Below are 20,244 nucleotides of genomic sequence, written 5' to 3' on the forward strand. Positions count from 1 at the left end.
TATTGTATTTCTTCAAATGACAGTTTACCTGTTATTGGGAAACACTTGGCACACCTAGCAATGAACTTCCAGGCACAAGATAGTAAGTGAGCAAAATAAGAAGGAATAATAAATCAACATCAGAAAAAACACACACACACACACACACACAAACACATCTTGATGCTTGTAGGTCATCATGTTCTGGTGAGAGCAATAGGAAGTTGGAAAAACAAAGTGGACGGCTGGTGGTAAATTATCACCCTACCAGGCCAAGCAGACAAACTCAGGGAAAGCCCAAGAGAAACAAATGGCACTGCCTCAGATGATGAATAAAGGCCAAGGAGATAGAGAATGCTAAAGAACAGAAGTCAAGACCCTTGGGAGGAACACGCATCTGTTCTCTTATTCCCTTCCTGGAAGAGAGCACTGAGCAACTCTATTGCCTTGCCTGGCATCTACTACTCCTGACTAAAGTAATACAAACAGCCTTGAAGCTTTCCACAATACAAGCTTTGTTCTTTAAAAATGAAATAGCATAGCTTTTTCCTAAATTCTTAAAAAGCAACAACAGCAGTTTATGTGTTTCCCCACTGATCTTTCCCTCAAGAGCTTTCCCCTCATCTCCAGCCAGTGCTGCCTGAGCCTGTGTCTTACCATGTGAGGTCCTGACATCCTGAACCTTTAGGAAGTATGACTGTGGCTGGTCATCTTCCCAACTCACCCGCAAGTACCTCCAGGACAAGAATCATGAATTTACCTTCTTCTCTATGTCTTTTCATTTATCCTCCCACACTGTCCCCTAGCACTCAGCCCAGAAGGTACTCAAGAAATACCAACACTGCCTGTTAATATAAATTAAAACGTATTCTTATTATTTAATGTAAATCTGAAAATTCCCTTCCTTTCTTTTAGACATTTCCTGTATCCTTTATTCCTTCTATTCCTTTTACTAGCAAACGTTCATACTTCCCAAACAACCCTATTTTGTGAGGGATAGGCTATCATCACCCAGAACCACCCCCATCCCCGCCCCCGCCCCATCACCCCGCAACATATACAGAGCTGATTCTTGGTTTAGTTTGTGGTTAACAGGGTTGGCACTCATTCTTCAACTCTTGTTTGAAGGTTTTAGGATTTAAAGTAAAGCCACTGGCCCTGTTTCTCTGCAAGATTATCCTGCCCAAATCTGTATGAATCACCAGTGGGCCTTTCTCGTCTACTTCCCCAAAATTATTAAAGGTTTTATTGTATAATACCTTCACCACCTTCCTGCCCTGAGAAGTCCTCTCCTGGCTCATTAACCTCCTGCACATGTGAGGGACAAACCTCAGCGTTGCCGACAACTCACTTATAAGAAAATATAAGCTTCTATACCAGGCATGATTTGTGATTGCAGTGCAATTTTCCTGTTAAGTCTAGAGTTTATCATTCTTCTCTCCTACACATTCTGGTCTTTCCCCACCCCTTCTTTCCATTCTGCCCCCTTTTTTCCTACCCCCCTCCCCAAGAAATGAACTGGTTTCCATTCAGCAGGTTTAGTCTTGCTTTGGCCAGCTTATTGTTTCAAAGTGGTTATAAAGTTGCTGGGCTTGAACACAGTTTATTAATTTTCAGGCATTCACGATGTCTCCCTGTTGATGGTGGTGTGTGCAGGTGTGTACATGTGTACCTGGGGTAACTAACACTCCTGGACTTTGCAGCTTTGCCGGTGACTGAAAAGATGAAGTCAAAGTTGATTTGATTATTGAAGAATTGCATTATTTTAGAGGTATAGAGAATGTCAGAGTCCAACTTGGGCGTTTTACAGGTGTGAAAACAGAGGTGGGGCAAGGTAAAAAAGACTTGGTTAGGGTCATGGGTTGATCAGTAGGGGGACTAAGGCTTCAGCTCTGAGCTGTCATATCTCAGTACCCCCAAGGCTTTTCCACTCACATAAATTCCCCCTTAAGGGCTCAAATGTGTGAGTGAGAACCCAGGATGTCCACATACAAACAAAAATGTATCACAGACATGTGAACATGTACACGCAGAGAAGATAGGGAGTTATTGCATTTGTAGCTTACAAAACAGAACCAAGAATATACTGTTAAAATTAGACTAAAACTGCTGTAAGCAGGTTAAGTTCTCATCTAAAGAGATCACATTTCCCCACCATACCCCTGCTATCCATTTCCCCCAAGTGGCTCATTAGAAAAAAAGATGGCTAGAGTTCAAAAAGCAACTTGGAGAGATTTCTATAGGATTTTTCTTTAGTTCAATCAATACAGAGATATCCCTTACTTCCATGAAAATAGCTTTTTCACACGTTTCTGCACACACAGTCACACACACATATAAAACATTGGCAGCAGGTACTTTTAATTTGCTGGAAAATATTTCTAAGAAGTCAAAAAGCTCCAGCTGAATTGCATGCCCTCTTATTGGCTCGCCAGACCGGTTGAGGGACCTGATTGGTCCTTGATCCTGAGGACCGATAAGAACGGCTATAAAATCCCTGGGTGCAGCTCTTGGGCCCCCAGTTTGCAAAAGCCAGAGGTGCAAGAAGCAGCGACTGCAGCAGCAGCAGCGGCAGCAGCGGCAGCAGCAGCGGCGGCACCGGCGGCAGCAGCAGCAGGAGCAGCATCAGCAGCAACAACAACAAAAAAAAATCCTCATCAAATCCTCACCTAAGCTTTCAGTGTATCCAGATCCACATCTTCACTCAAGCCGGGAGAGGGAAAGAGGAAAGGGGGGCAGGAAAAAAAAAAAAACCCAACAACTTAGCGGAAACTTCTCAGAGAATGCTCCAAAACTCAGCAGTGCTTCTGGTGCTGGTGATCAGTGCTTCTGCAACCCATGAGGCGGAGCAGAATGACTCTGTGAGCCCCAGGAAATCCCGAGTGGCGGCTCAAAACTCAGGTAAGCAGCAAACCCAAGAGCAGTTTCTCCCCCAAAGAGCTGTCCTCATTTGCCTCTCCCTTTTGCAACTGTGTCTGTGACGGCTGATCTTGATAATAAATGTGCTTCATGCCTGATGGCAATAAACTGCCAGTGTAATCCAATAGCCTTAGGCAGTGGAGCTCCTTTGTTTAATAAATTGCATGCAACTAAACGAAGAAGCTGGACGCTCTGCTGAGGGTATTTCATTGCATAAGCCTAGCCTGATTGCCTGAAATCTGGCACGTACCCTCTTGGAGGGGGAGGGGTGAGAGGGGAGGAAAGGCTTGAATGTTGGCATGCTTCAAAGCGCTCTCTATACTTTCCAGAAGCTGATCTAAGGTAAGACCTGGCTTGTTTGATGCTGTCCCTCTTCCCTTCCTCTTAAGACCCTACCTCTTCACTTCTTGACTTCTCTACCTCTTAAGAGAATACACAGAAAAGCTCCCTCTTCAGACTGATTTTCAGAACCATAGCCCTCAAGTCTGACAAATCCAGGGCGGATTCAGAGAAAACCCTATACATCCCACCCCCAACCCTGCTGCCTGTCTCCCTCCTGGCTCTCTAGGGCTCCATTCAATCGTCCCTGCAGCCCGTAGCCAGAGAGCCCCTGGAAAAAAAAATTGTGAAACGTAGCAGCTGTTTCTCCAAGGGTAAGGTCTCACTTTCGTCTTGACTCTTGGAGCAGCTAATTGTGCATTATTTTGGCTTCCGAAGGAAAAGAATCATTAGGAAGCCCGCATTGACACCTCTGCCTCTTGACTTCTCTGGCTCCACTTGTTCCCCTTCCAATACTGCCCTCTGTCCTCCAACTGTCAGCAAAGATCGGATCGCAGGTGTCAAAATGCTGCAGATGATGATCCCCTTGGAAGAGCACAGGTCTCTGCCGAGAGGAGGGCTTTTGCTTCACTTCCTTTTGTACTTAGTTGCTATAGAGATGCAGTGATTCACAATTCGAGCTTGCCTAAAACAATAGCAGCCCTAATGCATATTAAAACTGCTTAAAGCAAAGTTATAATTTAAACCCGTGGAAATATATAATTAGGGAAATGACTTGTAACATCCTAGAGGCTGCGGGTGGTGGGAGGGGGTGGGGAAGACTAACTGAACCATGCTTTTGATCTCAGAGGAGAATCCTGTGGCATGAAGGCTGCAGATCATTCCTTGCCGAGCTGCCTGCCAGAACACCCCCCTTCTGTGGGAGAAAAATTACTTTTATGGGAGATCTTATCCAGAATGTAGAAAGCCTCATGCAAGTTTTTTGCGGTTTTCTTGCAGTCTTGCACAAGGGATGCCTTGGCCTGGTTATTCCACACCTGTGTTTCTTTTTCCTTCTCTTTTTCTTTTTTTAAGGCTTTTAATACGAAAGAGATTATACATACCTCTAAGCACTGTCCTAGTGGAGGGTTGGGGTGAAACATGAACGGATCAGATTTCTTTTTGCCAATAGGACGGTAAGTTAAAAGCCTGAAATCAGAAGGGTCTCCAAGTGGACTCCTGGCACAGTCTTCTCTTCCATTTAGACTAAAATCCCATGCTTTTTACTCGGGAGTGCATTTTTCCAAAGCTAGATGGATTCCCTGGCCCTTTTACCTCTTAAACCTGACCACCAGCCACTGTCTCCTGCCTTTCCATGCTTTCAAGTGCTAAGCAATGACCTTTGATTCTATGGAACGGCTTAAAGGCACGGTGCATTTCAAGACTTCAGCCTCACTTCTCCAGACACCAAAATTGTAGGTAATGGTGAAACAGGGAGCCTATGTCTGAAACAGAGAACTCCCTCCCTGTCCATCATGTGCTCCAGCTCTCATAAGCAAAAGGAGCCTGTCTATCCTCTCTTTCTCATTCAAATGGGTCTATCAATTGCCTCTCATGACAAATTCCTAGGATAAGTTCTTCTGACCCCATGTCCTTGAAATTCACCTCTGCACCCACTTGATCCCACCCACCCATCCTCACTGTTTGACCCAGAATGGATGAATTTGTCTCTTTCAGCTGAAGTGGTTCGCTGCCTCAACAGTGCTCTACAGGTTGGCTGCGGGGCTTTTGCATGCCTGGAAAACTCCACCTGTGACACAGATGGGATGTATGACATCTGTAAATCCTTCTTGTACAGCGCTGCTAAATTTGACACTCAGGTAATAAGACCTTGACCACTGCTCCCACTGGCTGCTTGTCTTTAACAGTGTGTTAGACCATTGTTATTAGGAACCAGTCTTGTAGGGACCAGCCCTGCTTCTCAGCTTCTCCATTCTAAATTCCCATCTCAGCATGTGTATGCACAAGTGTGCACACACCACACATACGCAGAGGCACTCATCTGGCCAGGAAATAGCTTCTGTATAAGACACGCCCCACTCACTCTAATGCATGATTCTAAGGAGCTAGTAGAGGCTGTCTTATAAGGCCAGGGGTGATAAGACAAAAAGATTTTCCTCTGTGAGAGGACATAAAAACATGCATAGAGCAAGGAAGTTCTCTCTGTATGACCAATATACTAGCTTTTGATCTGAATTCTCAAAGTCTCAATCTCAAGAATAGAAAGTCAGATTATGACTATTTTTAAGCTGCAGGATGGTTGATCACAGTTCATCTTTTTTTCTCTAATTTCATTTTGGTAGAGCTCAATTCTCAAGGGAATCCAGGGAGGTGGGGAGGGGTTTTTTTTTTTTTTTTTAATCCTTAGCCAGGACATGCAATCTTCTCATTGCAAGCATATGCAGATGGCCATGATATGTTGCCCAGATGAGCCCCCTTAAATTCCTCCACATGTATGCCCATCCTCTTTTCAGGTCAACCTAAAGACTTCCCTCTTATCCTTCCTCCATGGCAGGGAAAAGCATTCGTCAAAGAGAGCTTAAAGTGCATCGCCAACGGGGTCACCTCCAAGGTCTTCCTCGCCATTCGGAGGTGCTCCACGTTCCAAAGGATGATTGCTGAGGTGCAAGAAGAGTGCTACAGCAAGCTGAACGTGTGCAGCATTGCCAAGCGGAACCCCGAAGCCATCACTGAGGTCGTCCAGCTGCCCAATCACTTCTCCAACAGGTACAAACTGAGTTCACTTTTTCACAGTCAGGGGACTGGGAGCAGGTGGCTGGCTGGCAGAGCCAGACTGGAAGGGAGGGTTAAATTGCCACAGTCATGCTCTTATTTTAGCTTGCAGTCTTCCCAGCTTTTGCAGGAAAAAAAATATGTTTGTGATTGGTTGTGACAGTTTAAGCAGCTTGGGCTTTTTTTTCCCTACTGTTATAGGAAAAGTCTTTCCATGCAGCTCATAGAAAGCCAGCCTCATCTGCAGCATCCCTGGGTGTTTTCATTGACCATTTTTTGCCATAAGCCTGAAGGGAATGGTGAAGTTTCTGGAAACAAGCTTTTCAGACATCAGATTTGGCTGAAACCATGACCGTGCAACAGCATAATTGGCCATGACCAAAAAAAAAAAAAAAAAAAGTCCTCTGGTTAAATGTCATAATGCAGATTTTAAATCTCCATCTATTTCAAATTAGTCCCAAACACAGTCAGAGATTTCACTGGGTAGCCCAGAGCAAGCCATCTCACTTCCCTGGGGCTCAGATTTCCTTTGTAAAAAGTGAAATGGCTGAACTGGACCATTTTCAGGTTTCCTTTCAGGCCTTATATTATCCCATTCCTCTAGTCCAACACTTCCTAGAATGAGTGTGTTCTATGACTGTCCAGATCCCATTCTCATCTTAGTATTCAAACACCACCCAAGGCCACTGAGCTAGTACAGTAACATCTGGGCATTGTACTTTTCAGTGTCTTTACCAGCCAGGAGTGAATTCCTATTACATGAGATAGCCGGCATCCTCAGTTCATGTGTGTGGCCTGGAAAGGTGCCCAGCAAGAACTGAGAGATGCTGATGGGGTTGGCATGGAGGTATGGCAGGGGCAGGGCGGGCTGGTCAAATTTAGCCCCCTGTGATATCCCTCAGCCTAAAAACTTGACTCCCAGTCTTGAATTTCTATGATTCTTTGACTCTCCACTCAAATCTGCACATATTCACAATGATCAGTCCTTTGCATGTTACTCTGATCATCTGAGAGTTCTCATAGGCTTATGTGATTAATTTCCTAGCCAGGTGCCACCACCCTTCTTAAGATAGTGGCAACAGCCAAGTCCCTCTGGGGCTTACAAGTGATTTAGTCATGTACATACATGCAACAAAGAAGTAATTCCTCCTTAGGGAAAGGCTAAGGTGCCTAACACAAACACTTTCTAAAATTTCTTATTCACCCTTAACTACAGGTGAGTGCCCTTTAGAACCGCAAGTCAATTTGTAAGAATCACTTCTCTAGTCCTTGGAAATGACTTTATCATGGGCTTCTAAATGGTTTTCTCAGAACAGAAAAATAAAACCATTTCTCTCAAGTGGGCTGTCTCTATATAACTCTTGGTTTTAAATTTCCCCTAGGAAGATTCTTATTGCACAGAGGAAATAGGGGTAGGTCATGGGGAGGGGAGACCTGATTAATTATTGTATTGGAGACTTCCATCACCATTAGGAAAAGAAATGAAGAATTCTTAGCCAGACAGGGGCTAAGGACAAAGTATGTGTTTGTGTGGTAGTTAGAGGTGGGGGGAGGGGTGCATTAACAAAGCCACTATTGCAATTTAGATCCTTAAGGATTCTGTGACAAATCATGATCTATAACACGGCATATTTCCAATTTTGAGGCAATACTAATCTCCCTATTTCATCTGAAGTAGTGTCTTCCATTAGAAAGGCAGAGAGGTCTTTAGGCAGAACTATATAGCTACTAGACTAGAGGTCCCAACTTATCTAAGAAGAGACTAGTAAATTTTTAACCAGGCCATTATTTCTTCTAATCAGTGCCTTATTTTCAACACCTTTAGAAAATGTTCACAAAGAAAGTCTTCTTATCTCTCTCTTTCATCTTACGGACTCATTAGGAAAGGTCAATTGGAGAAAAAAAAATATGACCAGCCCTTGAAAACCAGAATCTTCCATGCAACCTTTCTCCAAAAATTTCACTTTAACAGGCTATATTATTCCTGCTCAGGATTGTAGAAATGTGCGGTTCCATGCTGGGCTTGCTTTGCTCCATTGAAGCTGCTCACCTTCCTGAGACATCCTGCTTTCCCAGCCTCTATCCCACCATAGACACATGCTAAGTCAGTGCCAGCTGGCACAGAATTGCAAGAGGAAGTAGTTACAGGTTCATTCCACCTTCCTGTGACTTATCTAGCATGAGATTTGGGGCTGGGAGAATCCAAAAGCCTGTGACTGGACCAGGAGCCAGAACAAGGGGATTTTCCATGACAGAAATGCACCTAGAAGTTAAAAAGGTACCTGGAGTTTCCACCTGCCTGAATTTGCAAACTATGCTTTCAACCCCGTGGGAAGCAGGCAAAATTGATCAGGCCAGCAGGGTGGTGTGAGGCTTGGGAACCACTTAGACCAACCCAGATCCAGAGTGGGAAAACTGACAAAGCTTCCAACTCTCTAGGGCATGGATAGGGAACAGGAAACAGAAGAATAATATTGATCAAGGGAAACAAAGGACTATTTATAAACCCTCACACAGAACGTTCCTAGGCAGTATGTGTGTATTTGGGTAAGCATGGCTGAAACAGTAGCTATGGAGAATATCTGATCTTATTCTTTACCAAGAAAAAAAGGTCAGGGATGGAATTTTCAGTGAGAAAAAAGACACATAATTAAAAAGGTACTTTTGGGCTGGGCAATCAGAACACTTAGCCCACCAAGTCTTTCCAACACATCTCCTCCATCCTCCATAAAGATAAAGAATCTTCTTCTTTTTTTGAGACAGGGTCTCACTCTGTTGCCCAGGCTGGAGTACAGTGGTGAGATCTCGGCTCACTGCAACCTCCACCTCCTGGGTTCAAGCAATTCTCCTGCCTCAGCCTCCCAAGTAGCTGGGATTACAGGCGCCTACCACCACACCCAGCTAATTTTTGTATTTTCAGTAGAGACAGGGTTTCATTATGTTGGCCGGGCTGGTCTTGAACTCCTGACCTCAGGTGTTCCACCCACCTTGGCCTCCTAAAGTGCTGGGACTACAGGCATGAACCACCATGCCCAACCAAGAAAGGAATCTTCTTAAGCAGTCCTAACTACCACTGCAAAAGAGGGGATGTAAGCAGAGCTGCTCTATTTTTTACAAAATTGAAAAGAAAAATGTGTATTGAATCCCTAGAAGCAGAGAATGTCATAGTTGGAGATGACTGCAGAGGTTAACTAGACTAACTGCCTCGTTTTACTGATTAAAGAAGAAATGCTCAGAGAGTAGAGTGACCTGCTGAAGGTCACACAGCTTGTGAATAACTAAGTTGGGCTTAGAACTCACGTGGCCTTGAGCCAAGCTATTTGATTTCTACTTCAAAAATGGCAGCCAGCAAAATCTGCAGGAAATAGCCACAACCCAAAATAAAATACTAAGCACAATTGAATATATGTGAACCATGGTAGTCCACAATTAAATTTGTGTACTTTCTCTCTCAAAAGGATGGACACATCCTACCAATAACTGTAGGAACTATAAGACTGTAGTACAAGAAGGTGCTCACTAAATAGGTGATGACTGCTAAGCCAACTTTTGCTGGAGACACAACCTCTTAAATAATCTATCACACTTAGTGACACAGGAAAGAGCTATGTCATTAGCAAGCATGATTCCAGAGGTAAATGGCTATTCCAGCCCTTACTGGACAGGCACTGGGTTAACCTATGGCTCATACTGAGATACTGGTGACATCAAAGAATCCTGACAAATTTTCCAGCCTTTGAAGAACTACTAATGGAGACATGGACTTTTTTTTATATTCTAAAGAGCTTTCTCAGCCTGCCCTTACTGAGTTAACAAAAGCTCCATGAGGGAAATAGGGTAGATTCCAGTGGGGGTGGGTGGTTCTCACGAAGAGCCCTCAGGCTGGCAAGGGTCATTGTCAAGAAACACCAAAGTCAGGTATCCTATCTGAGCCAGCAGACAAAATGACAGTAAAGGTAGAAAGGTAGAACCCCTCCAAAAAAGAGCAGGCACTTAGACAAAGTGGGGCCTGAAGGAAGCATATGGCCCTGAAGCTGCAAAGCTGGCTACAGAAGTTTAATTCCCTTAAGGGTACTAGACTTCTTTGTCTAGACAAAAGCTTTCAAGTCCTTCTAAGAAAGAACTTGCATTTCTTTTTATCCCTTTCTAGCGAAAGATTGTATTTTCCAGCCCATTTGGGGACTCATCTGGCATGAACAGCTCTTTCTAGAAATGGAAGGGTTAACTTCTAAGTTATAAAGTCCTTATTGGAGGGATGGGAGATCAGAAACCAGCTACCAGGATCTAATCACCCTCTGAAATAGACACAGCCATCCAAGGACCCAGGTCCTAGCAGAGCCCAAGAGCTAGGAGATGCCTGGAGACCTATGTGGGTGTGTAGATGTCAGAAGCTGCTGGTGCGAAGTTGTTTACTCTATGTTTTTCCAAAACTGGTTTTCTCCCCATTTCCCCATCCAAAGGAGATCTCCTTTGACTCATGTGCTTTATAATTCCAAAGAGCTGGAAAATGTTCCTCTGTGCCAGAGAGTCCCAATTTTAACCATCTCTGGATATAATTCTCCCTGGAGGGAAGGGTTTTGCCAGGCCTGTGTCAGCAACCAAGACACTGCGCTTGCCTCTCAGTCCCCAGCTTCCTTCTGCTTGGCCACAGAAGGGTGACCATATCACCTCATTAGCCACGTTCCATGCTATTTACCATACATCTTTGAAAGAACCTCTGGGGGGTTAAGTTATTCTGGAAAGATGTTTGATCCTGTGCACTGTGCAGTGAGTTAAAAATAAACAGGTTTCTTTTCATGGAAGATCCAGTGGCCCCAGAGATCCTTGGGCTCCTCTGAGGAAAGGTTCTCTCCTTATAAATACTGCAGGTCACTGTCACCCAGAGTCTCTTATTAGTGAACACAGAGCTAATGAGCTTTGACAACTCAACTACCACCGCAAAATGGACCATAGGCATCCCAATCTAAATTGGAAAATACCTGAACTGTCTTCCCAAATGACAGGACAAGTCATTGATATGCCCTAAATATTAGACAGTTTAATCCTTTCCAAGCCACACAGCTTAGCTACATTGCTGGGGGGTGTTTAAAGAATTGCTCCAAATATGAAGGTAACTGATACCAAACATAAGGGGTTTTGGTAAAATTTACCAAAACTACAGTTAAGTTTTCTTCTAGGAATCACTACTTATTGAAGAGAATTATATTCTTAAAACTCCATTTCCTTAGTGGCTACAAAATAAATCAACAAATGTGCAGTGAGCAGGCCATGTAGCACTATAGCACTGGGCCATGAAGAATACAAAGAAGGACACAAATCCTGCCTTCAGTAAGCTTACAGTCTAGTCAGGGAAAGAAAGTCATCACAAAACCATCAAATGCTGGCCTGTGTGATGGTGAACAAAGATCTATAAATATCCAAAAAGGGAAGAGGTTAGCAAACCCTGGTACAGCAGGAGAAGGATTCATGAATTATAGTAACATGAACCCTTAAAAAGCACCAATATTTCCATTTAAATAGCCTTCTTGCCTAGGATTTGGCCTTTTGACTACAATACACCTTTGATGGAGGGCTGAAGATGGAGTCAGTCAATATCTTTTATCAGAGTTGGCCAAGTATGTGATATGGGAATTAGATTATGTAGAAAAATGCATGGCACACAGAAGAGGGGGCCTTAGATGAAGTTTCATCAGAAGATGCACACATCTGCACATGCACGCGCATGCACACACACACACACACACCCGTGCCCATGCACCACCAAAAAAAAAAAAAAAGGAAAATTACAAAAAAGCATCAAAATAATTACATATGCATGTACAATAGCTACTAATCTCAGTGTTGAGGGTTGGACTCACCTCATTCTAAGTTGCTTCAGAAAAAAAGGGAAATTACAAAAAAGCATCAAAATAATTACATATGCATGTACAATGGCTACTAATCTCAGTGTTGAGCGTTGGACTCACCTCATTCTAAAGTGCTTCAGCTCATCCACCTTAGTTTCTTCTCTACAAAATGAGAGTTGAACTAGTCACCAAATGGTCTCTGTGGTCCCAGCTAACTCTGTAATTCTGCTTCTAAAATTGTCAATCACCACAGTCAGCCTGCTCTTCAAAGTGTGATCTAAATCTCCTGAACTCTAAACATGAAGATCTGTCTTGCATTGTGTGGTAAACCCTAGGAGTAGATGCATTGAAACTAGGGAGACATGGCACAAGGGTTAGAGAGCAAAAGCCACCTTCAACTGATGAACAGTTGATGTTTGCATGGTCAGGCCATTAGGGACTCGTGTTGGCTAGAGCCTAGGTGAAAACCTGGGTCTTGCCTGGCGCTCACTGGATGACTACCACATGCACTCTCTTTCTTGATGCAGATACTACAACAGACTTGTCCGAAGCCTGCTGGAATGTGATGAAGACACAGTCAGCACAATCAGAGACAGCCTGATGGAGAAAATTGGACCTAACATGGCCAGCCTCTTCCACATCCTGCAGACAGACCACTGTGCCCAAACACACCCACGAGCTGACTTCAACAGGAGACGCACCAATGAGCCGCAGAAGCTGAAAGTCCTCCTCAGGAACCTCCGAGGTGAGGAGGACTCTCCCTCCCACATCAAACGCACATCCCATGAGAGTGCATAACCAGGGAGAGGTTATTCACAACCTCGCCAAACTAGTATCATTTTAGGGGTGTTGACACACCAATTTTGAGTGTACTGTGCCTGGTTTGATTTTTTTAAAGTAGTTCCTATTTTCTATCCCCCTTAAAGAAAATTGCATGAAACTAGGCTTCTGTAATCAATATCCCAACATTCTACAATGGCAGCGTTCCCACCAACAAAATCCATGTGATCATTCTGCCTCTCCTCAGGAGAAAGTACCCTCTTTTACCAACTTCCTCTGCCATGTTTTTTCCCCTGCTCCCCTCAGACCACCCCCAAATACAAAACATTCATGTAACTCTCCAGCCATTGTAATTTGAAGATGTGGATCCCTTTAGAATGGTTGCCCCAGTAGAGTTAGCTGATAAGAAAACTTTATTTAAATGCATGTCTTAAATGCTCATAAAGATGTTAAATGGAATTCGTGTTATGAATCTGTGCTGGCCATGGACGAATATGAATGTCACATTTGAATTCTTGATCTCTAATGAGCTAGTGTCTTATGGTCTTGATCCTCCAATGTCTAATTTTCTTTCCGACACATTTACCAAATTGCTTGAGCCTGGCTGTCCAACCAGACTTTGAGCCTGCATCTTCTTGCATCTAATGAAAAACAAAAAGCTAACATCTTTATGTACTGTAACTGCTCAGAGCTTTAAAAGTATCTTTAACAATTGTCTTAAAACCAGAGAATCTTAAGGTCTAACTGTGGAATATAAATAGCTGAAAACTAATGTACTGTACATAAATTCCAGAGGACTCTGCTTAAACAAAGCAGTATATAATAACTTTATTGCATATAGATTTAGTTTTGTAACTTAGCTTTATTTTTCTTTTCCTGGGAATGGAATAACTATCTCACTTCCAGATATCCACATAAATGCTCCTTGTGGCCTTTTTTATAACTAAGGGGGTAGAAGTAGTTTTAATTCAACATCAAAACTTAAGATGGGCCTGTATGAGACAGGAAAAACCAACAGGTTTATCTGAAGGACCCCAGGTAAGATGTTAATCTCCCAGCCCACCTCAACCCAGAGGCTACTCTTGACTTAGACCTATACTGAAAGATCTCTGTCACATCCAACTGGAAATTCCGGGAACCAAAAAGATCATCCCTATGGGCTTGGACCACTTACAGTGTGATAAGGCCTACTACACATTAGGAAGTGGCAGTTCTTTACTCGTCCCCTTTCATCGGTGCCTGGTACTCTGGCAAATGATGATGGGGTGGGAGACTTTCCATTAAATCAATCAGGAATGAGTCAATCAGCCTTTGGGTCTTTAGTCCGGGGGACTTGGGGCTGAGAGAGTATAAATAACCCTGGGCTGTCCAGCCTTAATAGACTTCTCTTACATTTTCGTCCTGTAGCACGCTGCCTGCCAAAGTAGTCCTGGCAGCTGGGCCATCTCTGTAGGATCGTAAAAAAATAGAAAAAAAAGAAAAAAAAAAAAGAAAGAAAGAAAGAGGGAAAACGAGCTGGTGGTTTGATTATTTCTGCCATGATGTTTACAAGATGGCGACCACCAAAGTCAAATGACTAACCTATCTATGAACAACAGTAGTTTCTCAGGGTCACTGTCCTTGAACCCAACAGTCCCTTATGAGCGTCACTGCCCACCAAAGGCCAATGTTAAGAGAGGAAGAGAGGGAGGAGGGGTAGGACTGCAGGGACCACTCCAAACTCGCTTAGGTAGAAACTATTGGTGCTTGACTCTCACTAGGCTAAACTCAAGATTTGACCAAATCGAGTGATAGGGATCCTGGTGGGAGGAGAGAGGGCACATCTCCAGAAAAATGAAAAGCAATACAACTTTACCATAAAGCCTTTAAAACCAGTAACGTGCTGCTCAAGGACCAAGAGCAATTGCAACAGACCCAGCAGCAGCAGCAGCAGCACAAACGTTGCTGCCTTTGTCCCCACACAGCCTCTAAGCGTGCTGACATCAGATTGTTAAGGGCATTTTTATACTCAGAACTGTCCCATCCCCAGGTCCCCAAACTTATGGACACTGCCTTAGCCTCTTGGAAATCAGGTAGACCATATTCTAAGTTATACTCTTCCCCTCCCTCCCACACTTCCCATCCCCAGGCAAGGCTGACTTCTCTGAACCAGAAAAGCTATTAAAGTTTGTGTGTTGTGTCCATTTTGCAAACCCAACTAAGCCAGGACCCCAATGCGACAAGTAGTTCATGAATATTCCTAGCAAATTTCTCTCTTTTTTCAGTTTGGTAGATTTCCTTTTTTTTTCCTTTTTTCTTTTTTTTTTTTTTTTTTTTTTTTTTTTTTTGACCTCTTCAAACCGTGGTACCCCCCTTTTCTCCCCACAATTATATCTATATATGTATCTACAATACATATATCTACACATACAGAAAGAAGCAGTTCTCACAATGTTGCTAGTTTTTTGCTTCTCTTTCCCGCACCCCACTCCCTCCGACTCCCCCTTAAACTTCCAAAGCTTCGTCTTGTGTTTGCTGCAGAGTAATTCGGGGGCTGACCTAGACCAGTTTGCATGATTCTTCTCTTGTGATTTGGTTGCACTTTAGACATTTTTGTGCCATTATATTTGCATTATGTATTTATAATTTAAATGATATTTAGGTTTTTGGCTGAGTACTGGAATAAACAGTGAGCATATCTGGTATATGTCATTATTTATTGTTAAATTACATTTTTAAGCTCCATGTGCATATAAAGGTTATGAAACATATCATGGTAATGACAGATGCAAGTTATTTTATTTGCTTATTTTTATAATTAAAGATGCCATAGCATAATATGAAGCCTTTGGTGAATTCCTTCTAAGATAAAAATAATAATAAAGTGTTACGTTTTATTGGTTTCCCCCCATGTCTTTCATTGTTATTCTTGAAAAAGTTATTGAAAGAGAATTCCTGAACATGAACCAAGACTGACTAGTTTCTTTAAAGTCACTAATTGTCAATATGTAAATTTGACATATTGTTTAAATCAACATTTTCTAAGTTTTTTAAAAAGCATTGAGTAGCTCCCATTATTCTCACTGATGATATCCCAAACTCCTTGCAAAGTTGGAAGAAGCTTTAAGGTCTGCAGGCTGCTCAACTGTAAGACCCAACTTTCTTTCTGTTCAGTGACTTCTACGCTCCCGCCACATAGGCAGCTCTGGGAATGACTGGGCTCTCTCCCTTCCAGGTCTTTTATTTATGCTATTATCTCTTTTTGGAAGATTTTTTTTCTCCATCCTTCACCTAGACTGAAAGCATGATGGGGAGAAGAGCGTTTCAGTCACCAGTGTGTCCCCAACACTAAAACAGCATCTTTAATACTTTAAATAAATGATTTAGAAAGAGTTGGAAGAAGGGGAAAAAGACAACTGAATCAGTGTGACAAGGGAGGCAGATAGCTCTGCAGTTAAAACAAAAGATTTGAATTCTAGCTCTGTCATTCATTAAGCACATGATGTCAGATGAGTTTCTTAATCTCAAAACACATCAATTTCTCCCTCTATAAAATGGGGATTGTGACAGTTATCTCACAGAGCTGCTATGGGGAAATAAAACGAGTGAACTGCTTACAACATTCCCAATACATGATTATGCTCAACGAGGGTCAGCTGGTATCACACAAGTTGCGGCAATGAGAGCAAAAGCTCCCTATCTCAGAAAATGGTCCAAGACTACACAACAGAATGACGGCTGGGTCTTGGAGGATGCTTATGAGTTTGGTCACATAAAAAGGGGAGCTTCGGTGGCATAATTTTTTTCAAGAGACACCTTATATGAGACTCCTTTAATTGTGAAGGTTATCTTCACAATTAAATAATAATTTATATATAAAATTTATGTATATATACAAATAAATAATAATTTTTCTCAACATCATTCATTTCTAGCTCCAAATTGCATTTTCCCAAGTTCAGTTATGCCCAAAGCAACTAAAAACCAGTACATGAATTGTCACTTAAGGGCCAAATATGTCCTGCATTTGCTTTACTCTGACCTGGCCAAGGAAAAAGAGCACATTTCTTTTATTATTATCCTTCATCCATAGTCTTCTATAAATATTTATTTATATAAAGAGATTGCATGCTACACTATAGTATAGTGTTTAAAAAAAAAAAAAACAGAGCTGGGATTTGTATAAACTGAGTTTAAACCTTAGTTCCTCTACAATCTCTGTGGCCTTGGGCCAAGTGTCTGATATCTTCACACTTTAGCTTTTTTTCGTTTATGAAAATGCCCCTACAAAATAGGGACAAATAATAGGCCTTAGTTCCAAAAGTAACTGAGAATTCAATGTGTTACATATAAAGGACTTAAAATAGTGTCTACCATATAGCAAGTACCCTCAGACTAGAATTCCTTGAGCCCTCAATACATGTAACTCTCACCATTTACATTAAAGTTATTCCCATTATTTAGATTCCACTCCTGCCCTCACCGTGAGTATTGAGGTACCATTTTGGATGAAGAATGTTTTTCTGACGTTTTCCTTTTGTAGGTCACCAAACGTTTTTATTTAATTAAGATTTTATAATTTTTTTGTTTGAGACAGTCTCACTCTGTCACCCAGGCTAGAGTGCAGTGGTGAGATCTCAGCTCACTACAACCTCCACCTCCCGGGTTCAAGTGATTCTCTTGCCTCAGCCTCCCAAGTAGCTAGAATTACAGGTGCCCACCACTAGGCCCAGCTAATTTTTGTAGTTTTAGTAGAGACGAAGTTTCACCATGTTGCCCAGGCTGGTCTCAAACTCCTGACCTCAAGTGATCCGCTCGCCTTGGCCTCCCAAAGTGCTGGGATTACAGGCGTGAGCCACTGTGCCCAGCAAGATTTTATAAATTTGAATTATAAATTATTGCAACCTGCAAAAAAATGGCAAATGAACACCTGCATCCCATCACCAAGCTTGGAAAATAGAATAACGTGGGTATAATAGTCTCCTGTGCATGCCTCCCTGAACCATTAACAATCCATGCCTCTAAAACATTTTGAAAAGCCATGGTTCAAAAAGATAGAATTTCTCAAACTATTGAAATACATTTAATTTTAAAAAAATTGTTATTATCCTTTTCAAAAAAGAGGTGACAGAGATCATGGAATGGTCTGTGAGTTTGTGGTGTGAGAGGAAAAGGCCAGGCCTCCCGTCCTGTGGGGAATATGTGAGTGCCGAAGAGCCATCAACATAGCTCCTAAGTCAGAGTTTCTCAGACTTACTATGTGCAACAATCACCTGGAGATCTTGTTACAGTGGGTGAGAATGGCTGAATGAGGCCCAAGGGTCTGCGTTTCTCACGTGCTCCCAGGTGATACTGATGTTGTTGCTCCACAGAGGATGCTTTAAGTAGCAACATCCCAAGTATCACTGCGTACCTGAATCAGTTTCCCAGTCCTAGGGACCTCCACACTACAGGGATATTGCTGAAGTACAAGTATGATCATTTCACTTCCTTGCTTTAGTAGCTCCCACTGCTTAAAAGATGAAAATAAAGCATCTTGACTTCAAATTTAAGCCCCTCAACATAGAAGCCCTTCACCCTACCATTCACTCTAAATTCTGTTGGTGCTAACTTCTCACTATCCCCTCAAAGACACCATGACCTTTTCTGCCTCATGACTTTCTCAGATTATCTTCACAGGTAGGTAATTCCTCCTAATGAATAGTTCCTTCTAATGATTTTTTATAATGAGTAGCCTTCCTCTCAAACTCCTTTTCATTCACCAAAGCCCATGTCACCTCCTGGTAGCAAATGGCACTGCAGACTTCTTGCTAGCAGAAAAGGACCTAGTCATTTTTGTATTCCTGATGCTTAACACAAAGCTGGCATCCACTAAGCATTTGGGAATGGAGAAAGGAAGGAGGGAAGGAGGGAGGGAAGGAGGCAGGGAGGAAAGAAGAAAGGGAAGGAGGCAGGGAGGAAAGAAGAAAGGAAGGAAGAAAGGAAAGGAGAGGGAGAAGGAGAGGCAGAAGGAGAGGGAGAAGGAGAAGAGAGGAGAGGAGAGGAATGGAGAGGAGAGGAGAGGAGAGGAGAGGAGAGGAATTCCTCCTCCACCACCACCAATTAATCTATGATATCTCCCCCAGTAGGATATCTGAGGCCCTAGCAGCAATACTTGGGTATGCCAGAGAATAGAGGGCATGTGGCCATGGTGGGGAGAGAAATTAATTGCAGACGCCACTTCAGATATCCTTAAGTCTGCCAGTTTGCAACCACAGTACATAACTACATTTCATTTCAGCACTAGCTCTAATAAAAGTGCCCACTTGCTGCTACTTTCTCCTGCTAATCTGAGCAACAAAAGACTGACCAACAAACATGGTTAGATATTTGCCTGACCTATGCCAAGCACCATACTAGAGAGCTAGAACACAGAGAGACTATATCCACCTGCAAGTTGAGCTCCATCACGTTTCCTGTATCCTTAGCTATTTTGTCATGTAATTCTTATAATACCCCTATGCTCACTAATTCTTCTTCCCTATGCTCAAGCTCTACTGCAAACTGCAATCCTCATGACCCTTTGATTTTTTTTTTACCTCAAAGAAGAACTTGAGGACATAGGTGAGACATTGCTTAAGCCTACCCCACCACCCTACTGTAAAATCTAAAGAGCAATGCACATCACTCTATTTTGCAAATAACAGATTAAAGCCTGATTATTAAATAAGTGTCAACTAAGTACCAGCGTGCTGCTCAACACTATGCCTGTATGACCTGCAGCATGCTAAGCTGAGAACTCACTAATTCCAATCCTTGCCTGCCAATTAAATATGTCTCTGCTCCCCCTCAAGACTAAGGGATCTGTGGCTTCCACTTGAGGACAGAATGTTGTTCTCAACTCTAGCACAATTAAGTCACAATGCAGGTGTACTCTGCTATAGGAAAACCAGAAACAATATATGTCCCACAAGAGACTAGCTGTTTCCAACATGTGGTCAAAGTCCTGGAACCAGTTCCAGTGACAGCCCACTCACTTGTCCTGGGATTACTTGGAAACACAATTGCTCCTGGCCATAGCTCTCTCCTGCCACGCTAGCCTAAGTTCCTTTCCTCCCCATCTCATATGCATTGGGAGGTTGCTAGGACTAATCATTTGGAAACCTTGAAGCCTGCTAATCCCTTCATGCCTTATATTCTGGTCATCCGAACTCACCACTCAAAATGTAAGCCTCTGCAATCATCTAGCCCCTCCTGTGTGCACATTCCCGTACGGCTTTATGTTCCTCCCTGAGCCAATCTCCCACTACTCTCCTCCTTCCAAAATCTGTGCATTCCGAGATTTTAAAAACAATTCTACTACATCTTCAATCTCTTCTTTAATATTCCCTCCAGTGTCCTATCTTAACTGAAAGCTGGTATCTCAAGAACAGTTGTCCCATGCAATCCTCCCAAATGGAGGCTTATTATTCCAAGTCTCAAGATTGACAAATGGGGTTCGTGTGCCGCTTTTCCCAATGCTGTTCCAGAAATAATTTTGCTACTGTCCTATAAAGCTTCTGATTGACTGAGGGTATACCCCTTTCTCCTCTCTGTATTATTGTTACCCAGCCCAAAAGTATCTTGGAATCATATTGACAGAAATTGCCTCTCATTGATCAATGATGTTCATGTCAGATGTATGATTTTCCTTTTCATTCTCAAGTCCCAT

General features: G+C 42.7%; 1 protein-coding gene across 1 annotated transcript; it reads left to right on the forward strand.

Annotated features, from left to right (window-relative positions):
• The first annotated feature begins 2,499 nt into the window (after positions 1–2,499).
• On the forward strand, positions 2,500–15,459 carry STC1 (stanniocalcin 1). The gene is made up of 4 exons (XM_011962607.1): positions 2,500–2,880; positions 4,894–5,036; positions 5,732–5,943; positions 12,323–15,459. The coding sequence occupies exons 1-4, from the start codon at positions 2,763–2,765 to the stop codon at positions 12,591–12,593; spliced, it is 744 nt and encodes a 247-aa protein (XP_011817997.1). The 5' UTR covers positions 2,500–2,762; the 3' UTR covers positions 12,594–15,459.
• The last annotated feature ends 4,785 nt before the right edge of the window (positions 15,460–20,244 follow it).

This window comes from Colobus angolensis, unplaced genomic scaffold (genome assembly GCF_000951035.1).
Source record: "Colobus angolensis palliatus isolate OR3802 unplaced genomic scaffold, Cang.pa_1.0 Scaffold6, whole genome shotgun sequence".
Taxonomy (NCBI): Eukaryota; Metazoa; Chordata; class Mammalia; order Primates; family Cercopithecidae; genus Colobus; species Colobus angolensis.

Bases quoted from the DNA above. Each gene is read 5' to 3' on its own strand.
- STC1 (XM_011962607.1), top strand. From the start codon at position 2,763: ATGCTCCAAAACTCAGCAGTGCTTCTGGTGCTGGTGATCAGTGCTTCT. The intron at 2,881-4,893 runs GTAAGCAGCAAA...TGTCTCTTTCAG, and splicing joins AGTGGCGGCTCAAAACTCAG to CTGAAGTGGTTCGCTGCCTC. The intron at 5,037-5,731 runs GTAATAAGACCT...CCTCCATGGCAG, and splicing joins CTGCTAAATTTGACACTCAG to GGAAAAGCATTCGTCAAAGA.